Raw genomic sequence first — 20,970 nt, 5'->3', positions numbered from 1 at the left:
ATTATGAACTTGCATGCGTATTATTATAGGCATGAGATAAATGGGTCACCCTAAATTAATTACGTGCTCTGTTGTTTAAAAAAAATTGTTTCAGGCACATTTCTCATTTCAAAGCAGATGTTTGTAGAAGTGTACACATATGAAAGTTAACCGCTGTGAAAAATTGTTTTGTTAAGGTTGACACCTGCTTAACTTGAGTGTGTTTCACATTGTCCTTTAACCACTAGGTGTTCCACTTTTTGATGGATCATGTCACTTCATTGACCCACACACACTCCAGTCTCTGCAGCACTGCCAGATGTTACTTAGCAACCTCACCACCATTGTTAGCTGTTTCCTTACTGAGGCCCAGGAACTGACTGAGCGAGGTGTGTGTATATGAATTACAGTTGCACTGTTTTATGTAAATGGTTACTAATCTGCTATTTTATTTTGTGTGTGCAACAATATTTTTAAATGTTGCTAGTTGTGTTTCTTAAATTATATTAACAAAAAAAGCACCAAACATGTGATAGAGGTATATGACAGTCACCTACAAATAAACATTTTGAGGCCTTCTTTCCAGAAAAATCTCCTGCTAAATATTGTTTGAATATAAAATAATCCTGGAAATCCTTTTTATTAGCATAATAATATTTTCTTCCCACAGGATTGGTTGACTTAATGAACAAGCGCATTGTAGGTACACTCCTTTCTCAATACACTCAGGTTGTGTTGTGGTTCTGTCGTGCTGGCCTACTCCCAGAGGGTTCAGGTAACAGCAACATATTTTAAAAATGCTTATCAACTAAGCTGGGATAACCTTTTTATGCTGCACTTCAGTGAGTTTTATATTATTGATGTTTTTTACTTTTTCTTTAGATGATATTGATGTGCTACAGTTATCCAGGCCCATCTACAACTACCCCATTATACAAAATTATTACACTAACAGACGACATAAGTTGGAGCGTCTATCAAAGTATGTTCTTAATGAATTGTATTTTGGAAATTAAATACGTAATGTGATTCTCAAACCTGCTAGCTTAGTGTACAGCACAACTCTGTTTATAACTTGCTTTATAATTTCTGGTTTTTAAATCCGTATCTTGAATCTATATTTTCTGTAGAAAATAGTTTTTAGAGTAAGAATCAATTTTTTTTAAAACAATTGGTCAATGGTCACAAAATAACTTGACTTATTTCATGTTGCACTTTTAAATGTTTGTTTTACCCAGAGGCAAATGGTGTTCAGACTGCCTATTGATTGATGGAATGGTGTCTGAAACTGGGGACCACATAGCACAGCTGTGGAAGAGGGATGAAGGAGGAACAGGAAAATATCCACCCTCAACTCTTCATGTAAGATGTGATTCTTGAATGGCAAATTTAGTGAAATGAAAATTTTGCAGCTGTTAAACTAATATTTTTATTTTTCTTAACAACAGGCTCTTCTTGATGTATATTTGTTAGAAAGTGTGGATGAAACAACAAAGCATGCCATCGTATCCTTTAGTTGTATAGAAGGTTGTTTTTGGTGTTCACCGCCTTTCTGGCATTGATGAGTTAGTGTTTGCAAATATCTGACCTACTGTTGAGATTTTAATTATATAGATAATTTAGTTATAATTTGGATTGCTGCACTTTGTTTTGGAGCCTTAACCTCTGATTTACAGGCTATTTATCTACTGCTGGATGTTCTTTCTTCTGTTCCTAATAAGAATGAGTCTTCAATTGAATCTTTTCCACCTGCTTTTGCTGTACCTGTGGGCCTAGTAAACCTTATTCAGGGATTTTGGCTTTTGGATCACAGTGACCATGAGGTAAGTACTCACATTAGAAATAAACTTCACTTTACCCTTAGTTGAAGCAAGTTGTTGTCACTTCTATTGAAATGTTGAGTTACTTAATTAACTCAAGTTCTTATTTGTTCAGTTAATTGTATGTAATAACTGAAACTTGTGACGTCCATGCTAACCACGGTAGTGTGTCCAAAGATGTGTAACATGGCTGAGAATTCTGAACTATACAGGAAATTTTTACTTATATTTTCATTGTGATTCCAGAAATGCAGGAATTAAATGCTTTGAATACATTTTCCATTGGCCATTATAAATGAAGATGATTAAATTAAAGACTAATTTTTTTTAAGATCCAGACATCTGCTACACAAGGAGATATCAGTAAGCTATGTGTTAGAAGATCAAAAAAGTTACATTAAATTGAGACGAGATGCCGAGTATCTTTAAAATTCATAATGAAATCATTCCTCAATCAAATATTTTTGCAGCATAATTGTCTCTGGAAGAAGGATGGATGGATGATCAGTTGTCGTGTTTATATATAGAGGCATGGATTATAATCAGGTGCCAAATTACTAAAACTGAGAAAAAGCTTATCCAATAGGAATAGTCAGCACAGATCTAGCAACGAATCTGCCTCAGCTGGAATTCTTTAAAGAAGTAACTAATGTAGTTGTTTATGATCTTCACAAGTGTAAGGTGCTACATATATCTTTCAGTTGTGGGTAATGAAACTGGAATACGGTGATACAACTCACCATAAAAGGAAGGTTTTGCAACTTAAAAAGCAAGTGGTAACATTGCCCTGCACCGTTAAAAATGTCACTTTTGGAGCAGTGAGATTGTTCTGTTGAATCAAGAGAGGCACTAGGAATTTGAGTCACAATGCAGCTGCCTGATGACAGCCCTTGCATTGGCCAAACCAATTTACTACAAACTGGAAAGTATGCAATCTGAACCATCCAAAACTAGAAAGCAGAAAACACCCTTCTATCAGTGGGAGTAGAAATAATTCTTTACAGGAAAAGACCTTTATCCACCCGATTGAAGAACCATCACACTACAGACAACAGCATGAAATCCTTACTAAAGTCAAAAGAACTGAGAGTTAACTACATCCTGCCGATCTGAACTATTGATCTTCAGAATTTTGTTTCCCCCAGTGCTACATGTTTTGATGATATTTTTGTTAAAGTCTATTATTCACGCATGTGAGTTGTTGTATTTGGTATTTTAAAGTCACATTGTAGTACACTAATAGTCCTTTCTTTTTGCTGCTATTTGTTTAAAAAGTAAGTTTGTTAACAAAGAGTTCTTTTCTAGTAAATGTTGAAATTTAGTGTGAAATACTTTTTGTCCCGAATAGTAGTTAGTGAACAAATTGATCATCCTGGTGGTTTAAATTTTGTGTTTACACATGTGTGACAACTTGTGGAATAGTGGGGTTTAAATATCTGCACTCTTCCCAGTTAAGTCCTAACACAGATGCGCATGAAGGAGGTACTTTCGCCAATCGAGTAAGAACCTGCAATCTACCATCTTGCCTTTTTATTTGATTTTTAAGTCATTTCAACGAAGATGTGCAGAATGGAATATGTTATATAGTGTGGGTGAACAGCCATCCACATTGTATACCACTTTATATAAGATCACTGCTACAGCCATCAATTGTAAAGTTACATGTAGTTTTGGTTAACTTGCCCACAACAAGGATACTGCTGTATTGGAAGAGAATTAGTAAGAAGTGAAGTAATGCATTGACAGCTGCAAAGGTGATTATCTTGACATAGATGGTGATCTTGCACCGATACTCTTTCCTGGAGCCAAGGGCTAGGAATTGAACTAAGATAGACTTTGTCTTAATTTGTTTTTAAAAAATTTTCTTGTCTATGCCTTCTATTTTTAACATAGGCATCGTAGTATGGTGATTTTAAACACATTTCACTTTTTTTTAATGCACAAGAGACAATAAATTACTATTCTAGTCTATTTCACATCTAGATTATATTTAAGGAAGTACAATAAAATACTGCTTCACCTGGAAGGTATGTTTAGGACCTTGGACAGAGAGAAGGAGGAGGTGAATGAGCAGGTATTATACTTTCTGTGATTGCATGGAAAGGTATACAGGGGAATGAGGAAATATTAGGAGGAACAAAGGACTGGACCAAGGTTTCATTGAAAAAATGGTCCTTGTGGAATACTGACTGGACGAGAGAGGAAGATATGTTGATATATTCTACTGGACATGGCAGAAATGATCCTTTGAATGTGTCAACTAGTGTGATGCGAAATGAAGACAGAGGGATGTTGGTCCTTCCAGAAAAGAGAAGAATAAGGAGTGAGGATCGAAGTGTGAGAAATGAAAACGGAAGTTGCTGTAAAAGCTCAGCAAGTCTGGCAGAATCTGTCAGCAAGAGCGGAGTTAACATTTTGGGTCGAGTGATCCTTTCTCAACTGACCCAAATGGTTATCTCCGATTTCTCTTAATAGATACTGCCAGACCCACAGAGCATTTCCAGCAATTTTTGTATTTGCTTCTTATTTATCTCATCTGCAGTTCTTTTGGTTTTTATTTAGTGCGAGAAACTGTTCAGTTGGGGTTTAGGGTGCTGTCAACCACAGTGGGAGGGGCACCTTTGATATGGAAAAAGAGGTCTTGTCAGAGGCATCCTGGTGGAAGGCATGTGCAACAGATGCAGTGGAGAGACTGGGGAAATGTAAAATCATTGGAACATTGCAGCATACGCAGGGCAGAAATGTTAGCATGGAAACAAGGTGGTTATTAAAATGGCAAGCAAGATCTGAAGAAGAGCCATTTTGCACTTGAAACAGTGTCTCGTTCTCTCTCCATAGATGCTGCCACATGAGCTTTTCCAGCATTCTTGTCTTTATTTCAGATTTCCAGCATCTGCACAATTTTGCATGTATTGTTCTATAGCTGTAAAGGTGGACTTCTACAACCGTTTTTCATTGGAAAAAGTGAAGGTGGCTATCACATCCTGGATCTATTCATGTCACACCTGGTTAGAGACAAAAACTGCAGATACTGGAATCCAAAGTACACAGGCAGGAGGCTGGAAGAATACAGCAAGCCAGGCAGTATCAGGAGGTGCAGAAGTCAATGTTTCGGGTGTAACCTTGTTTCAGAACACATGCCAGATCTGGGCAAGACCAGAAGCAAAAGGCAAAATTTTAGAATGCTCATATATACGAAATAAGGATAGAGGCAATATATTTGAGGAAGCCCTCAAAGCGAAATCTTGAAGACATAATTTAAAAAATAATGAGTAGCATATAAACCAGAGGGAATGATCACCTGAAACAGGGTTGGTTCGTATGGAACCAGGTACATACTGAAATGATCAAGTACTACATGGTATGATTCTTCTTTGGGCACCAGGCGATGTCTGAAAGGTGGAGCCCTTTGCACACTCCACATAATTTGTCCTCTGTGAGATTCAATTATGTCTGTCCTCAGCTGATCATCAATCCTGGGACTGGATCCTGAGCTCTTACGGAGTACCATAGCGGGGAGGTAATTTTTGTGTAGTTAATGAACCAATAGCATTTCCCAGGTCTCTCAGTTCCCTGTCCAAATTTTATTAACATTATTAGAATCATAGACAACACAGAAACAGACCCTTAAGTTCAATATGATTCTGAGACCCTAATTAGAATTTGAGTAAATTTACTGCCAGGTTACCTGTCTCCTTGTCTGGAGTACAAGGGTAACAGAATTTGTTTACTAAAGTTTTCTATAGATATTTCTCAGACAATAATTCTCTTTAAATTTATGTTTCAAGATATGCAAACAATTTGGCTATTAGTTGATTTGGCTGAAGCAGGTAGAAGGAGGATAATGTGGAGTATTAACACTGAAAATGGGATGAATGACCTGTTACTATACTAAAAATGCTATGATTGACACATGTTAATGATCAAAGTATGCATAGGTATTTAAGATAATTCAGTATATCATATAACTGTAATTACCATGCCAATCAATGGAGTAATGTTTGATGAACCTGAATAAGTATGATATGGTAGTTGAGCTGCAGTTGAAAAATCTTGCATTTGATCTGTTTCTTCTTTCCTTGTTCCAAAGAATGCCTTAGATCGTATTTTGCATCCAGCAACTAGCAGGTCACTGTCCTCATGGCAGCATGTCCGAATCTTACAAGCCTTGATGTGCCAAGGAGAACATAGAAAAGCCCTTCGGTACATGCAGGCAATGAAACCTTCAATGGCCAGTAGCAGTGAGGTTAAACTTCACCTTACTGTACTGCTATTTAACAGGTAACTGATTTCTTCATCACGTTATTTTTAGTAATTCATTTTGTTGCTAGTGTAATATTCCTTTTATTCATTCAGTTACGAGATTGCATTCAGTTATATATGCAGTTCCAATAAGATGGTAGTTCTAACAGCCGTTTTCTAAGCATAAACCACTTTTTGTGTGTGTGTTCTGGGAAGAAAAGGGAACATCTCAGGCCTGTTAAGCAGAATGACATGTACTATACCTCTTAATATAAGTTGCGTTTCACTTCGTCACACCAGACGTGATTTGTTATGTGCTTCAAGTAGTAGCAAAGCAACTACATCACTGAGAACAGGAAGGTGCTGGTGTAGTCATGGTGAACTAACAATCCAGAACCCCACGCCAATGTTCTGGGGATCTGGAGTTTGAATCCCAATATGGTAGTTGGTAAAATATAATTTCAATTAAATCTGGAACTTTTTCTTTTTAAAAAAAAAGTCATAATGGTGACCATGTAACAACTGCCAGTTCTAAAAATCCATCTGATTCGTTAAAGTCATTTGAGGAAAAAAATCTGTCATCCTTACCTGGCCTACCTGTGATTCTGGAGTCATAGCAATGTGGTAGATTCTTAAGTAGGGATGTGCAATAAATGTTTGCCAATAATGTCCATATCGCATAAAGAAATTTCTTTTAAAAGCTCCCAAACATAGAGCTATAACATAACATTTAAAATTAGAGCTAGGCCATTTAAGTGTGATATCACAAAATATTCCTTTACTGAAAAGGTAGTGGACATATTGAGGAACTCACCACCATGAAAGTGTTCAGCATAGGGCAGTTGAAAATTTCAAAATTAAAACTGCTAGATTTTTAATTGGGCAGCAGTATGAAGGTTATGGAACCATGGAATTAAGATGCAGATCATTCATGATCTAATTAAATAGCAGACTGGGTTGAATATCCTACTCCTGTTGAGAAATGAAGGCCTTTTAGGTTAGCCATTTTATCAGTTCTCTATCCTCTATCTTCTATTCTCTATTTTAATAACTGGTCTTTCAAAGATTTCCATGTTGTGTTTTGCCCTAAAGCTTCTTGACAGGTAGGTTGCACATGTTAAATGTTCAATCATTGTCTAAAATTAATATTAAAAATAAAGCTCAATGCTTGTTCTAAAATATAAAGGTGCATGGTGGAGGCCTGGCATCTACTTCGACTAAATGCAAACAGAATAAATGTAGAAGATTTGCTGAAGCACATGTATGAGCTATGTCAAGAGAATGGACTGATGGAAGAATTACTTAAACTCCCTTTCACTGCTACTGAACAGGTAAAGTATCCATAAATCGCATTTTTAAAGTCACCTGCAGATGGGAGGGAAGGTTAATTTTTAGCTGTAATTTGAAAAAACATTATCATTGAGTTGTTAGTTTAGTAGGAAACTATTCGCTGATAAATCAAGTTTGTTATAAAAGCATTTTAATCACAATTTTGCAGTATTTTATATACTTTGATATATCATGTATTTGCAGGAGTGTTTGGAGAAGTTTTTGAAGAAGAGTGGCAATCTTCAAAACCAAGAATTTCTTTTAGTTCATCATCTTCAAAGAGCCAACTATGTGCCAGCCTTGCAGCTCAATCAGTCACTGAAAATGAATTTGGTAGGTTGAAAGCGGTTTTATTAATTGAAAATTGTTTTAATAATTGGAAACTGAGTTTATTAATTCAGTCTCTAAATTTGCCAGAGCAAGTCCCCAGGGTTGAGGAAAAACAAATCCGTCTGATATGTATGAAATGTCTGCTTCCAACCCCATTTTTGTATAGCTGAGTGTAAATAGCAGTTTGCTTTCTAAAGGTGCTCTGGTAGCTCACATTATTATTAAATTTAATGTTAAAACATGAAGTATGATTACAAATTTTACCATTGCCTTTCAAAACTTCTATTCATTGATGTTTTAGGCCTTCTTGTTTGTAACTAGCAAGAAATGTTAATTGCCCATCACAAATGCCATCTAAATGTGGTTTTCTGTGAAGACACGCTGCCAAGTTCACAAACTTTTTGTGCCCCTGGGTCACACTGTAGAACAGTGAATCATCTGCCATAAAAATAAAATAGTCAGATTGATCACTGGAGTAACAGTTGCCTGAAATTGAGGAAGTACCAGAATTAAACCGAATTTGTAACTTTTGTAAGCAATATGGTGAAGTCTCTCCAATAACCCCCAAATGAAATTTTACCTTAACTGCCAAGCTACCCTCCATTTGGCCAAGTCTGTAATTGACATGGCCAATTTGTCTATGACATTAATTGCTTTCAAGTTAGCTTAATGTGTGCTTATCTTTGCTTCTTTTTAAGTCAGATTTGGGAAGACGTACTTGTCAAACTGTTTGTTGGAATTTGAAACTGCAGAGTTTAGACAAATTGCTACAATGAGAGTAAATCTAAAGGTGTTTAAATTTGGCTCTGGTTAGGTCAGATTTTTTTTTCCATGGGATAAGGGAATCGACATCCCAGAGGGCAGTTAAATGTTGACCAAATTGCTGTGGGTCTGGAGTCACCTGTAGTCTAGGTAAAGATAGTAGTCTCCTTCCCTAAAAGACAATAGTGAACCAGATGGGGTTTTTTCATAACAATTGACAAGAGGTGATCATTAGACTCTTAATTCCAGATTTTTGTTGAATTCAAATACCACCAGCTGCATTGCAGGTTCAAACCTGAGTCTCTGGATTAACAGTCCATTGCCTCCCAATCAACTCATGTTGCACAATATATCTCCATTATGTTGCATTATACCTGTCGTTTCACACAATCTAGTGTTGATTCTGTGGCATGAAAAGGAACTTGCTCTGGAAAAAGAAAACCTGAGGTAAAGCAGGGAAATGAGGGAAATAAAATATTTCTTAACTTTTTTTTCAGAATGATCGTGATCCTCAAATTCGAGAAAGAACAGCTGCAAGGAATTCCATTCTGGAACAGTATGGCAAAGTTCTTCCAAGGGTTCAGAGAAGGCTAGCAAATGAACGTGCAAAACCTTACCATAATTTAGCAATTTTACGTGAAGGTGTGATTATACTTTTGAAATTTTGACGTTTTGAAACCCGTGTTGTTTAAAGCAGTCTAAAGACTTTGTTTTCACTAGGCCATTACCACTGAAGAAATGCATCTTTATTCAAGCATCCAGAAAGTCTGTGGAATCAGGACATTTTGGAACTTGTTATTCAAGCAGTGTTAACAATGCACCACCCTCAGCATGAAAAAGTTACCCCTCGAATCCCTTTTTTAAATCTTTCCCCTCTCGCCTTAAATCTATGTCCTCTAGTTTCGGATCCCCTGACCCTAGGAAAAGACAGTGACTATTCACCCTATCCATGCTCCTCATGATTTTTATAAACCTTTATTAAGTCATCCTTCAGCCTCTGACACTCAGAGGGAAAAAGGCCCCAGGCCATTCAGCCTCACCCTATAGCTCAGATTCTTCAGTCTCAGCAGCATACTTGCGAATCTTTTCTGAACTGTTTCAAGTTTAACAACCTCTTTACTATAGCAGGGAGACCAGAATTGAATGCAATAATGTAAAAATGGCCTCACCAAATCCTGCACAGCTGCAACATGAGGTCTTTCAGAATGATCGTGATCCTCAAATTCGAGAAAGAACAGCTGCAAGGAATTCCATTCTGGAACAGTATGGCAAAGTTCTTCCAAGGGTTCAGAGAAGGCTAGCAAATGAACGTGCAAAACCTTACCATAATTTAGCAATTTTACGTGAAGGTGTGATCATACTTTTGAAATTTTGACGTTTTGAAACCCATGTTGTTTAAAGCAGTCTAAAGACTTTGTTATCACTAGGCCATTACCACCGAAGAAATGCATCTTTATTCAAGCATCCAGAAAGTCTGTGAAATCAGGACATTTTGGAACTTGTTATTCAAGCAGTGTTAATAATGCACCACCCTCAGCATGAAAAAGTTACCCCTCGAGTCCCTTTTTAAATCTTTCCCCTCTCACCTTAAATCTATGTCCTCTAGTTTCGGATTCCCTGACCCTAGGAAAAAGACAGTGACTATTCACCCTATCCATGCTCCTCATGATTTTTATAAATCTTTATTAAGTCACCCTTCAGCCTCTGACACTCAGAGGGAAAAAGGCCCCAGGCCATTCAGCCTCACCCTGTAGCTCAGATTCTTCAGTCTCAGCAGCATTCTTGCAAATCTTTTCTGAACTGTTTCAAGTTTAACAACCTCTTTACTATAGCAGGGAGACCAGAATCGAATGCAATAATTTAAAAATGGCCTCACCAAATCCTGCACAGCTGCAACATGATGTCCCAACTCCTATACTTAATGTTCTGACCAATGAAGGCAAGCATGCCAAATGCCACTTTCACCTGTCTACTTGCAACTCCACTTGCATGGAACTATGTACCTGCATCCCCAGGAGTTTTTGTTCAGCAACATTTCCCAGGGCCTTACCATTAACTGTATAAGTCCTGCTCTGGTTTGCCATACCAAAATGTAATGCCTAACATTTATCTAAATTAAACTCCCATTTGCCACTCCTCAGCCTATTGGCTCATCTAATCAAGGAAATTCTGTCTGTTTACCAGCATTACAGCTGCCTTTACTGTTGTCTACAAGTGTGAATGCCTTACACCTTCTACCTAGTAAAGCAGTACGGTCCTTCCTGTAATCTTTAGCAATTAGAGGCTTGGCTGTCAGATGCCAGAACAGGACATGCAATCGCTTTCATTTTACTGTAACTTAAAGCCTTCAAACCAAAACATAACAAAATCTTATAAATGTCATAACTGAACATTTGCATCTCCATTGTCTGACATATTGAATTGACACCTTTGGATGCGGGTATTTTCTTGTTCTTTCATGTGATGTGGGCACCTCTGAGAATGCCAGCATTTGCTACCCATCCCTAATTGCTGTTCATTTGTGTGGCCTGATAAGCAATTTCAGAGAGTACTTCAGAGTCAACCACAGAATAGCACATTCCTTTCTCAAAAGGGTTTTCGAGAACTATGTACATTCTCATGACAATCTGATCTTTTTATGGATTTTGTGACACCATTACTCATACTAACTTTTGGTTCCAGATTTTTAAAAATTCATTAATTGAACTTGTGGATTAATTGAATTCCAATTCAGTCAGCCATTCAAATCCATGTCCTTATGTCATTTTCTCCCCTGATGTTTGTGACATCTAACCAAAGCATTGTTTGAGGGTGGCTTCTTTCAAATTCTACTATTTGGTCTATCTTTCCATTTTTTGCTTTCTCAATGGCTGCTACATATTTGTTTTAACTGTAAAGTATTGACTCTGCTAAATCTTGTGGATCTTTTGAAAACAGTTACACGACCCAAACCATTATCCACTGTGGCAAGGCGAACAACTGCAGGAAGTGTGATTACTCGTGCAACGTTTATTAGTACAGTGCTTTCAAAGGTTAATGAAGTGTGGCTAAAAAGTGAACAACGAACTGCTCCATCTCCTTGCAACAGGTAACAAATTCTGATGCTGTGTTGTCAGTCCTGTCTGTGTATAGAAAATAGCTAAGGATGGTTCTCTTCTGTACAGTTGAGTAGGAAATGTAAAATATACAATGGCAAATAAATGACAAATTTTGTTGGTAAAGGTAGGACTGGGTAAGTTAAGATACCTGCAGTTTTGGGCCAATAAAAGATTTAACTCAAACACTAAGTGGTGCAACGATGGGTAATTCTTGTAGAATTCGTATGTATTTTATCTGGAATGCAGTGAATAACTGGTGTAGTATTGATGAGTGAGAATTTCTGACATGGGAAAGGGGTGAAAAAATTTTCCAGTTTTTAAGGTAAGATACTGGTTGCCCATCAATCTTCGAGTAAGGAGCGATCTTTTGTTTTCCAAAATGTAACAAATTGAAGCTTTTAATCAGATTTGGTGTTTAAAAAACAATTAAAAGTTTATGGGAAAACTAACTTTGGTAGAAAAAGGGCCAATCAAGCATTTTAGCTTCAGCAGTGGAAATGGTATGGGATTTGCATTTCGGATTAGCTGAACGAACCCTATCAACTGATAAGAGTCAAGAATAGAACAATTAAAGACAGCAAAAGAGGAGATAGCTGTGATAATGTTTGCAATTAACAGTAATGAACTGTCATAGAGTCAAAGAGATGTACAGCATGGAAACAGACCCTTCAGTCCAACCTGTCCATGCCAACCAGATATCCCAACCCAATCTAGTCCCACCTGCCAGCACCCGACCCATATCCCTCCAAACCCTTCCTACCCATATACCCATCCAAATGCCTCTTAAATGTTGCAATTGTACCAGCCTCCACCACTTCCTCTGGCAGATCATTCCATACATGTACCACCCTCTGCGTGAAAATGTTGCCCCGTAGGTCTCTCATATCTTTCCCCTCTCACCCTAAACCTATGCCCTCTACTTCTGGACTCCCCGACCCCAAGAAAAAAACTTTGTGTCTATTTTTCCTATCCATGCCCTTCACAATTTTGTAAACCTCTAGAAGGTCACCCCTCCGCCTCCGATGCTCCAGGGAAAACAGCCCCAGCCTGTTCAGCCTCTCTCTCTCTCTATAGCTCAAATCCTCCAACCCTGACAACATCCTTGTAAATCTTTTCTGAACCCTTTCAAGTTTCACAACATCTTTATGATAGAAAAGAGACCAGAATTGCACGCAATATTCCAACAGTGGCCTAACCAATGTCCTTTACATCCGCAACATAACCTCCCAACTGCTGTACTCAATACTCTGACCAACAAAAGAAAGTATACCGAACGCCGCCTTCACTATCCTATCTCCCTGCAACTCCACTTTCAAGGAGCTATGAACTTGCACTACAAGGTCTCTTTGTTCAGCAACAGTCCGTAGGATCTTACCATTAAGTGTATGAGTCCTGCTAATATTTGCTTTCCCAAAATGCAGCACCTCACATTTATCTGCATTAAACTCCATCTGCCACTTTTCAGCCCATTGGCCCATCTGGTCAAAATCCTGTTGTAATCTGAGGTAACCCTCTTCACTGTCCACTACACCTCCAATTTTGGTGTCATCTTCAAACTTACTAACTGTACCTCTTATGTTCGCATCCAAATCACTTATGTAAATGACAAAAAGTAGAGCACCCAGCACCGATCCTTGTGGCACTCCACTGGTCACAGGCCTCCAGTCTGAAAAAAACCCCTCTACTACCACCACCACCCTCTGTCTTCTACCTTTGAGCCCGTTGTGTATCCAAATGGCTAGTTCTCCCTGTATTTCATGAGATCTAACCTTGCTAATTAGTCTCCCATGGGGAACCTTGTCGAACGTCTTACTGAAGTCCATATGGATCACATCTACCGCTCTGCCCTCATCAATTCTCTTTGTTACTTCCTCAAAAAACTCAATCAAGTTTGTGAGACATGATTTCCCACGCTCAAAGCCATGTTGACTATCCTTAATCAGTCCTTGCCTTTCCAAATAAATGTACATCCTGTCCTCTGGATTCCCTCCAACAACTTGCCCACCACCGACGTCAGGCTCACTGGTCGATAGTTCCCTGGCTTGTCCTTACCACCCTTAAACAGTGGCACCACGTTGGCCAACCTCCAGTCTTTCAGCACCTCACCTGTAACCATCGATGATACTAATATCTCAGCAAGAGGCCCAGCAATCACTTCTGTATCCTCCCACGGAGTTTTAAGGTATACCTGATCAGGTCCTGGAGATTTATCCACCTTTACCCTTTGAAGATTTGGCATAATTCAAATATTCATTGCCACAGGAAAGGATATGAATCACAGTAGTACACAGAAAGTGAGTCATCCTTAAAAATTGCTCTGGGTTTCTTTTGTGATTTGGAAGCTACCATTGAAAAGTGGGTGAAGAAAAGCTGCATTGTGCTAATTAATGTTTTAAAATGTAGTATTTATTTTCTGAAAGTCTACTTTGTAAGCAAATAAGCTCAAATGTCACCTCTTAAGCAGTGGGTGGGGATCTTGTAAACTTAAGCAGGATTTTAAGTTACCTGTTTTGTGAACTGAAAACATGTGCATTGTAAATGTTACTTTTTTTTGTTTCTATTCTGAACTTATGTTGTCTAATTTCTGCTTGGTAACTTTTCTAGGAGTATATTCTTTGTTTTAACCTGTACATGCATAAAGATGAAAATAATTTTTGTAAGTAAAGGGAAAACATGCCACTTTGATTGTTTTACTAAGACTTATTATTCTTAAAACTTCAGTCCGAGGAATAACGAACTGAGTTCAGTTAGTCCAACCCTCAAATCTGCTGAAGTGTCTAATGCATTTGTTGGGACGCCAATCAACATGCAATCCAGAAGACTTTCCAGGTAGCTTTATTTAATAAGTTTATTTGCACTGTTTCTTTATTATTGTGTATTCTTTCCCATATTTGAAATTTCTCAGGAGGATTCATATTAACAGTGAGTTTTGAGCCATGTGCAGACCTCCTGTAGTTATTGACGTGGATCTGGTGGACTGTACAAAGTGACTCTGTTAGTCACTTACCTTGAGCACAGCTCAATGCCCATGAAGATATACGTGCTGAGTGGTGCAGATTTCCCAACTCTTAGCATTAATTTCATGCTGGCACCAATGATAGGAGAGTGATGTTACCAAGTAGGCCAAGTATCCAATCCCATTGAAAGGTTAACACAAACTGCTAACCAGGAAGTAATGAGGACAATTTGTCATTTACTTATGTTACAGGAAGTGAAATCAAAATTGGGACATAGACCTAGAACTGAAGCATTAGTCAAAGCATCATAAACCGTCATAAATTAATGTCACAGAATGGAGAAATTTGACTTCCACAAATTAGTGTGGTGATAATCACTGAAATAAGTTTAAAGGAGGAGAACTTGTGATAGACTTTATTCATGTCTGGTTTATCATTGGCTTCTAGATACAATGTGGGACACTTGTTGGCTTGTGGACAAAAATGCTACAGAAAGCTTTTCTGGGAACACTCGAAACACTCATTACCATTCTTACACTTGCTGATCTGCTTGTTTCAATCTACATAAAACTTAAAATGACACATTCAAAGTCACTCCATCCTTGCTGTATGCTTGTGTGGGGAGAACGGATTCTGATTCATGGGACACTGGTGCCATATTGGGTCAGTAAAAAAATAAAACTACAGTTAGTATGGGACATGAACTAGGCTGCGGCTACAGCTGTAGTGGAGAGGATAAATGGAGCAGTCAAAAGGACTTAAGCTAGGACGTGATTGTAGGCCTTGGGTGAAAAGGTTCATCGAGATAATTGTTTATTGGGGCAGAATAGTGTAATAGTCAGATTGTGCTTTAGGCAAAGAGAGCTAAAAGATGTAAAGAAATTACTCCAAGAATGAAATATTAGTCCAAAAATTAAGTCAGTAAGACAGATTGGGTGTGATTTGTGCTTTATACAAATCTACAAAATATAAGAAACAAATGGAATGAACTGAAGATTCAACTGTAGCTTGGAGAGTATGCTATAGTAGTCATGGCTGTTAGATATTCAAGATTGGAAATTGCGCCAGTGACCCGGGTTCAATTCCCGCCTCAGGCAACTGTCTGTGTGGAGTTTGCACATTCTCCTAGTGTCTGCGTGGGTTTCCTCTGGGTGCTCTGGTTTCCTCCCACAATCACAAAGATGTGCATTCACAAAAATGTGAATTGGCCATGCTAAATTGCCCATAGTGTTAGGTGAAGGGGTAAATGTCGGGGAATGGGTCTTGGTTGGTTGCTGTTCGGAGGGTCAGTATGGACTTGTTGGACCGAAGAGCCTGCTTCCACACTGTAAGTAATCTTAAAAAAAAACTTTATCAAGATATAAAACATAGGGAAATTGGCAGAAGGGGAGAACCAGCCTTGGTGATTAAAGATGCAATCACTTAAATGGTGTAAGAAGCAAACAGGCAGTAGAGACTTTATGAATAGAATTAAGAAATAGAAAAGGTCTTAAGACCATAGTGGGAGATGTGAAAAAAAATCTGAGATATTTTAGATGGTTTAAGTGCAGAAATTAGTAGACAAGCATATAGCAAAGATGGAGTGATTTTAATGTTTTGTTTTAAGTTTTATGTAGATTGAAACAGGCAGACCAACATGTAAGAATGGTTAATGAGTTTTCTTTGAGTGTCTCCAGAAAATCTTTCTGCAGAATGTTTGTCCACAAACCAATAAGTGAATGTCCCACATTGTATCTAAAAGCCATTGCTGAACTAGACATGATTAAAGCCCAATTCCATTTGAACAATAGGCTTTAGTGCAATGTTTGAAAGGGAAAAATGTAAATCAGCTTAATTTTAAATAAGACTGATTGCTGTGCTATGGGACAGAATTTTCTGTAATAAACTGGGCAAAACTATAAATGTATGGAAAGACAGAGAAGGTTTGTGTTCAGTGTTCAAATTAGAATTTAATGTGATGCTTAATTTTAAATAAGACTGATTGCTGTGCTATGGGACAGAATTTTCTGTAATAAACTGGGCAAAACTATAAATGTATGGAAAGACAGAAGGTTTGTGTTCAGTGTTCAAATTAGAATTTAATGTGATGTAGGACTAGATTAAGGAGCAAGAGTTCTGTTTGCCAAAAAAGGCAACAAAGGATAAGTGGAGAAGTAAGAGATGAAGTAAACCCAATAAAAAAGCAAAAGGAAACGCATGCAGGGCAAATGGGAAAGATGAATAGAATTGGTAAGAGTTACAAAACATGAAAAGAGAATACAGAAAGAAACTTACAAGGAATGTGGAAATCAATACCAAACATCTTTACAATTAGGAAAAAAGAGTATTCATAATATGTGGGGCTCTTGAAAATTAATAATGTTGCTTTGACAATGAACATAGAACATAGAAGAATACAGCGCAGTACAGGCCCTTTGGCCCTCGATGTTGCGCCGATCCAAGCCCACCTAACCTACACTAGCCCACTATCCTCCATATGCCTATCCAATGCCCGCTTAAATGCCCATAAAGGGGGAGAGTCCACCACTGCTACTGGCAGGGCATTCCATGAACTCACGACTCGCTGAGTAAAGAACCTACCCCTAACATCTGTCCTATATCTACCACCCCTTAATTTAAAGCTATGCCCCCTCGTAATAACTGACTCCATACGTGGAAAAAGGTTCTCACGGTCAACCCTATCTAAACCCCTAATCATCTTGTACACCTCTATCAAGTCACCCCTAAACCTTCTTTTCTCCAATGAAAACCATCCCAATTGTCTCAGCCCTTCCTCATACGATCTTTCTACCATACCAGACAACATCCTGGTAAACCTCCTCTGCACCCGTTCCAGGTGCAGAGATCTGTGTACATGGACACCAAGATCCCTCTGCTCATCCACACTACCAGGTATCCGACCATTAGCCCAGTATCCCATCTTTTTGTTACTCTTGAGAATTGGAAAAGGCATACGTGCTAAATGTCAGTATAAGTAGGAAGGCAAGAGATGAATATGATGAATATGGAAGAAAGCAAAGCTTGAAACAGGCAAAATAAAAATAACTACTGAAAAGCATGATGATAGTAAAGAATGACAAACTCCCAGGAACCAGATAGATTTCCTCCCAGGTTTTTGAAGGGATTAAGTGAAAAATTGCAAATACACAAACTATAATATTCCAAGGTTTTCTCTAACTCTGAAACTGTTTTGTTTTGGAAAACTGTGTATATCTTTTATTTAAGGACACTGATGGAAGAAAAAAATGTGAATACTATAACAAATTGTTGGTAGGAACCTTTAACCTCATATTGGTGAAATTTTGTTATATAAAGGTAATAAAGGTGTGTAACAAAATCTGTAAGGCCTCTGATCAGACATGGTCTTGTTTAATGGCAAATAGGCTCAAGCAGCAAAATGACCTACTCCTATTATATTCCTTCAAATAAAAGAGTCTGTTTCGCAGAAACAGATTGTTCAGCACTAACATGATATGCATTATGTCAAAAGTCTAACTATATCTCATTTAAAATACCTCTTCAAGGGTTTTCAGGCTGAAAGTAATAGTCTAAGAAGTGGGAATTCACATCAATTTGTGATTCTGAATTGAACATAGAACTTTACAGCGCAGTACAGGCCCTTCGGCCCTCGATGTTGCGCCGGCTTGTCATATCAATCTGAAGCCCATCTAACCTACACTATTCCATGTACGTCCATATGCTTGTCCAATGACGACTTAAGTGTACTTAAAGTTGGCGAATCTACTACCGTTGCAGGCAAAGCATTCCATACCCTTACTACTCTGAGTAAAGAAACTACCTCTGACATCTGTCCTGTATCTATCAGCCCTCAATTTAAAGCTATGGCCCCTCGTGCTCGCCGTCACCATACTTGGAAAAAGGCTCTCCCTGTCCACCCTATCTAACCCTCTGATTATCTTGTATGTCTCTATTAAGTCACCTCTCAACCTTCTTCTCTCCAACGAAAACAGCCTCCAGTCTCTCAGCCTTTCCTCAGAAGACCTCCCCTCCATACTAGGCAACATCCTAGTAAATCTCCTCTGCACCCTTTCCAAAGCTTCCACATCCTCCTTATAATGCGGTGACCAGAACTGTACACAATACTCAAGTGCAGCCGCACCAGAGTTTTGTACAGCTGTAGCATAACCTCAAGTTTCCGGAACTCGATCCCTCTATTAATAAAAGCTAAAACACTGTATACCTTCTTAACAACCCTGTCAACCTGGGTGGCAACTTTCAAGGATCTGTGTACCTTGACAGCGAGATCTCTCTGCTCATCTACACTACCAAGAATCTTACCATTAGTCCAATACTTTGCATTCCGGTTACTCCGACCAAAGTGAATCACCTCTCACTTGTCCGCATTCAACTCCATTTGCCACCTCTCATCCCAGGTTATCTCTGCAGCTTATCAATGTCTCTCTGGAACCTACAACATCCATTGTCACTATCCACAACTCCACTGAACTTAGTGTCATCTGCAAATTTACTGACCCAACCTTCTATGCCCTCATCCAGGTCGTTTATAAAAATGACTAACAGCAGTGGACCCAACACCGACCCTTGCGGTACACCACTGGTAACTGGACTCCAGGATGAACATTTCCCATCAGCCACCACTCTGTCTTCTTTCAGCAAACCAATTACTGATCCAAACTGCTACATCTCCCACAATCCCATTCCTCTGCATTTTGTACAATAGCCTACTGTGGGGAACCTTATCAAACGCCTTGCTGAAATCCATATACACCACATCAACTAGTTTACTCTCATCTACCTGTTTGGTCACCTTCTCAAGGAACTCAAGGTTTGTGAGGCACAACCTACCCTTCACAAAACTGTGCTGACTAACCCTAATCAAATCATTCTTTTCTAGATGATCATAAATCCTATCTCTTATAATCTTTTCCAACACTTTACTAACAACTGAAGTAAGGCTCACTGGTCTATAATTACCAGGCTTGTCTGTACTCCTCTTCTTGAACAGGGGAACCACATTTTCTATCCTCCAGTCTCTGGCACTATTCCTGTAGACAATGACGATTTAAAGGTCAATGCCAAAGGCTCGGCAATAATCTCCCTGGCTTCCCTGAGGATCCTAGGATAAATCTCATCCGGCCCAGGGGACTTATCTATTTTCACACTCTGCAGGATTTCTAATACCTCCTCCTTGTGAACCTCAATCACGCCTAGTCTAGTAGCCTGTATCTCAGTAATCTCCTTGACAACATTGTCGTTTTCTAGAGTGAATACTGTCGAAAAATATTCATTTAGTGCTTCCCCTAGCTCTTCTGACTCCACACACCTTCCCACTACTATCCTTGATTGGCCCTAATCTTACTCTCGTCATTCTTTCATTCTTTAAATACCTATAGAAAGCCTTAGGGTTTACCCTGATCCTATCCGCCAACAACTTCTCATATCTCCTCCTGGCTCTTCTGAGCTCTCTCTTTAGGTCTTTCCTGGCTAGCTTGTAACCCTCAAGTGCCCTAACTGAGCCTTCACATCTCATCCTAACATAAGCCGCCGCCTTCCTCTTGACCAGAGATTCCACTTCCTTTGTAAACCACAGCTCCCGTGCTCTATAGCTTCCTTCCTGCCTGCCAGGTACATACTTAGCTAGGACACACAGTAGCTTTTCCTTGAATAAGCTCCACATTTCTAATGTTCTGTGAAGGTGTGGCAAATCATTCATAATGTTTTCAGGATTTACATTTTTGGTGATGCCTGTGTGGGTGCCAGAAGTTGCTGAGAGCTTCTCAGAATGGTAACAGTGATGCTGACATCATTTAGGAAAGGCAATGGCCTAGTGGTATTATCGCTGGATTGTTAATCCAGAGACCCAGGAAATGTTCTGGGAACCTGGGTTTGAATCCTGCCATGGCAGAGGATGGAATTTGAATTCAGTAAAAATCTGGGATTGAGTGTAATGATGACAAATGCATTGTTGATTGTCAGGAGAAACCATCTGGTTCACTAATGTCTTTTAGGGAAGAAATCTGCCATCCTTACCTGTCTTATATGTGACGTCAGACCCGCAGCAATTTGGTTGATTCTGAACTGCTCTCTAGCCATTAAATGCTGGCCTAGCCAGTTATGCCTTCATCCTGCAAATGAATTTAAAATAAATCAACATGATCATGGATTATTGTACAAACTGATATGTTTCACTAATATCTCTTCTATGAAAGGAAACTTGTTAACCTTAACTGGTCTAAAGCCTATAGTCTGACTCACTTTTTACTTCTGAAATAGCCTAGCAAACCACATTGTTATATCCAACTGCTTCAAAGAAATAAGATCAAAATAAAACTTGAGTCCTCTGGTTTGACCTAGGCATCAGATTGCATCAGGACAATGACATACCTAGCCTAGTCCCCAAGGCAAAGTCTTTTGTCACTATTATGTACGAATTTGAGTCAGTGTTGGAAGTGCTGTTCAACAGTCATATCA

At 38.7% G+C, this 20,970-nt stretch overlaps 1 protein-coding gene across 3 annotated transcripts in view; it reads left to right on the top strand.

Annotated features, from left to right (window-relative positions):
* Window positions 1-20,970, top strand: part of ahctf1 (AT hook containing transcription factor 1) — a 100,204-nt gene that overhangs the window by 47,884 nt on the left and 31,350 nt on the right. For 2 of the 3 annotated variants that reach the window (XM_043695441.1, XM_043695439.1), the window contains exons 15-26: window positions 228-368; window positions 650-754; window positions 862-961; window positions 1,218-1,341; window positions 1,428-1,484; window positions 1,656-1,802; window positions 5,890-6,080; window positions 7,228-7,372; window positions 7,575-7,703; window positions 8,960-9,104; window positions 11,400-11,550; window positions 14,282-14,389. In XM_043695441.1, the coding sequence (XP_043551376.1) occupies window positions 228-368; window positions 650-754; window positions 862-961; window positions 1,218-1,341; window positions 1,428-1,484; window positions 1,656-1,802; window positions 5,890-6,080; window positions 7,228-7,372; window positions 7,575-7,703; window positions 8,960-9,104; window positions 11,400-11,550; window positions 14,282-14,389 (1,543 nt within the window). Of the gene's footprint in view, window positions 1-227; window positions 369-649; window positions 755-861; window positions 962-1,217; window positions 1,342-1,427; window positions 1,485-1,655; window positions 1,803-5,889; window positions 6,081-7,227; window positions 7,373-7,574; window positions 7,704-8,959; window positions 9,105-9,666; window positions 9,812-11,399; window positions 11,551-14,281; window positions 14,390-20,970 lie in introns of all 3 variants that reach the window. The other variant, XM_043695440.1, reaches the window with a different exon arrangement.

This window comes from Chiloscyllium plagiosum, chromosome 9, assembly GCF_004010195.1.
Source record: "Chiloscyllium plagiosum isolate BGI_BamShark_2017 chromosome 9, ASM401019v2, whole genome shotgun sequence".
NCBI classification, from domain to species: domain Eukaryota; kingdom Metazoa; phylum Chordata; class Chondrichthyes; order Orectolobiformes; family Hemiscylliidae; genus Chiloscyllium; species Chiloscyllium plagiosum.
The sequence above is the reverse complement of the archived record's forward strand: the minus strand, read 5'-3'. Positions and strand labels throughout refer to the sequence as shown.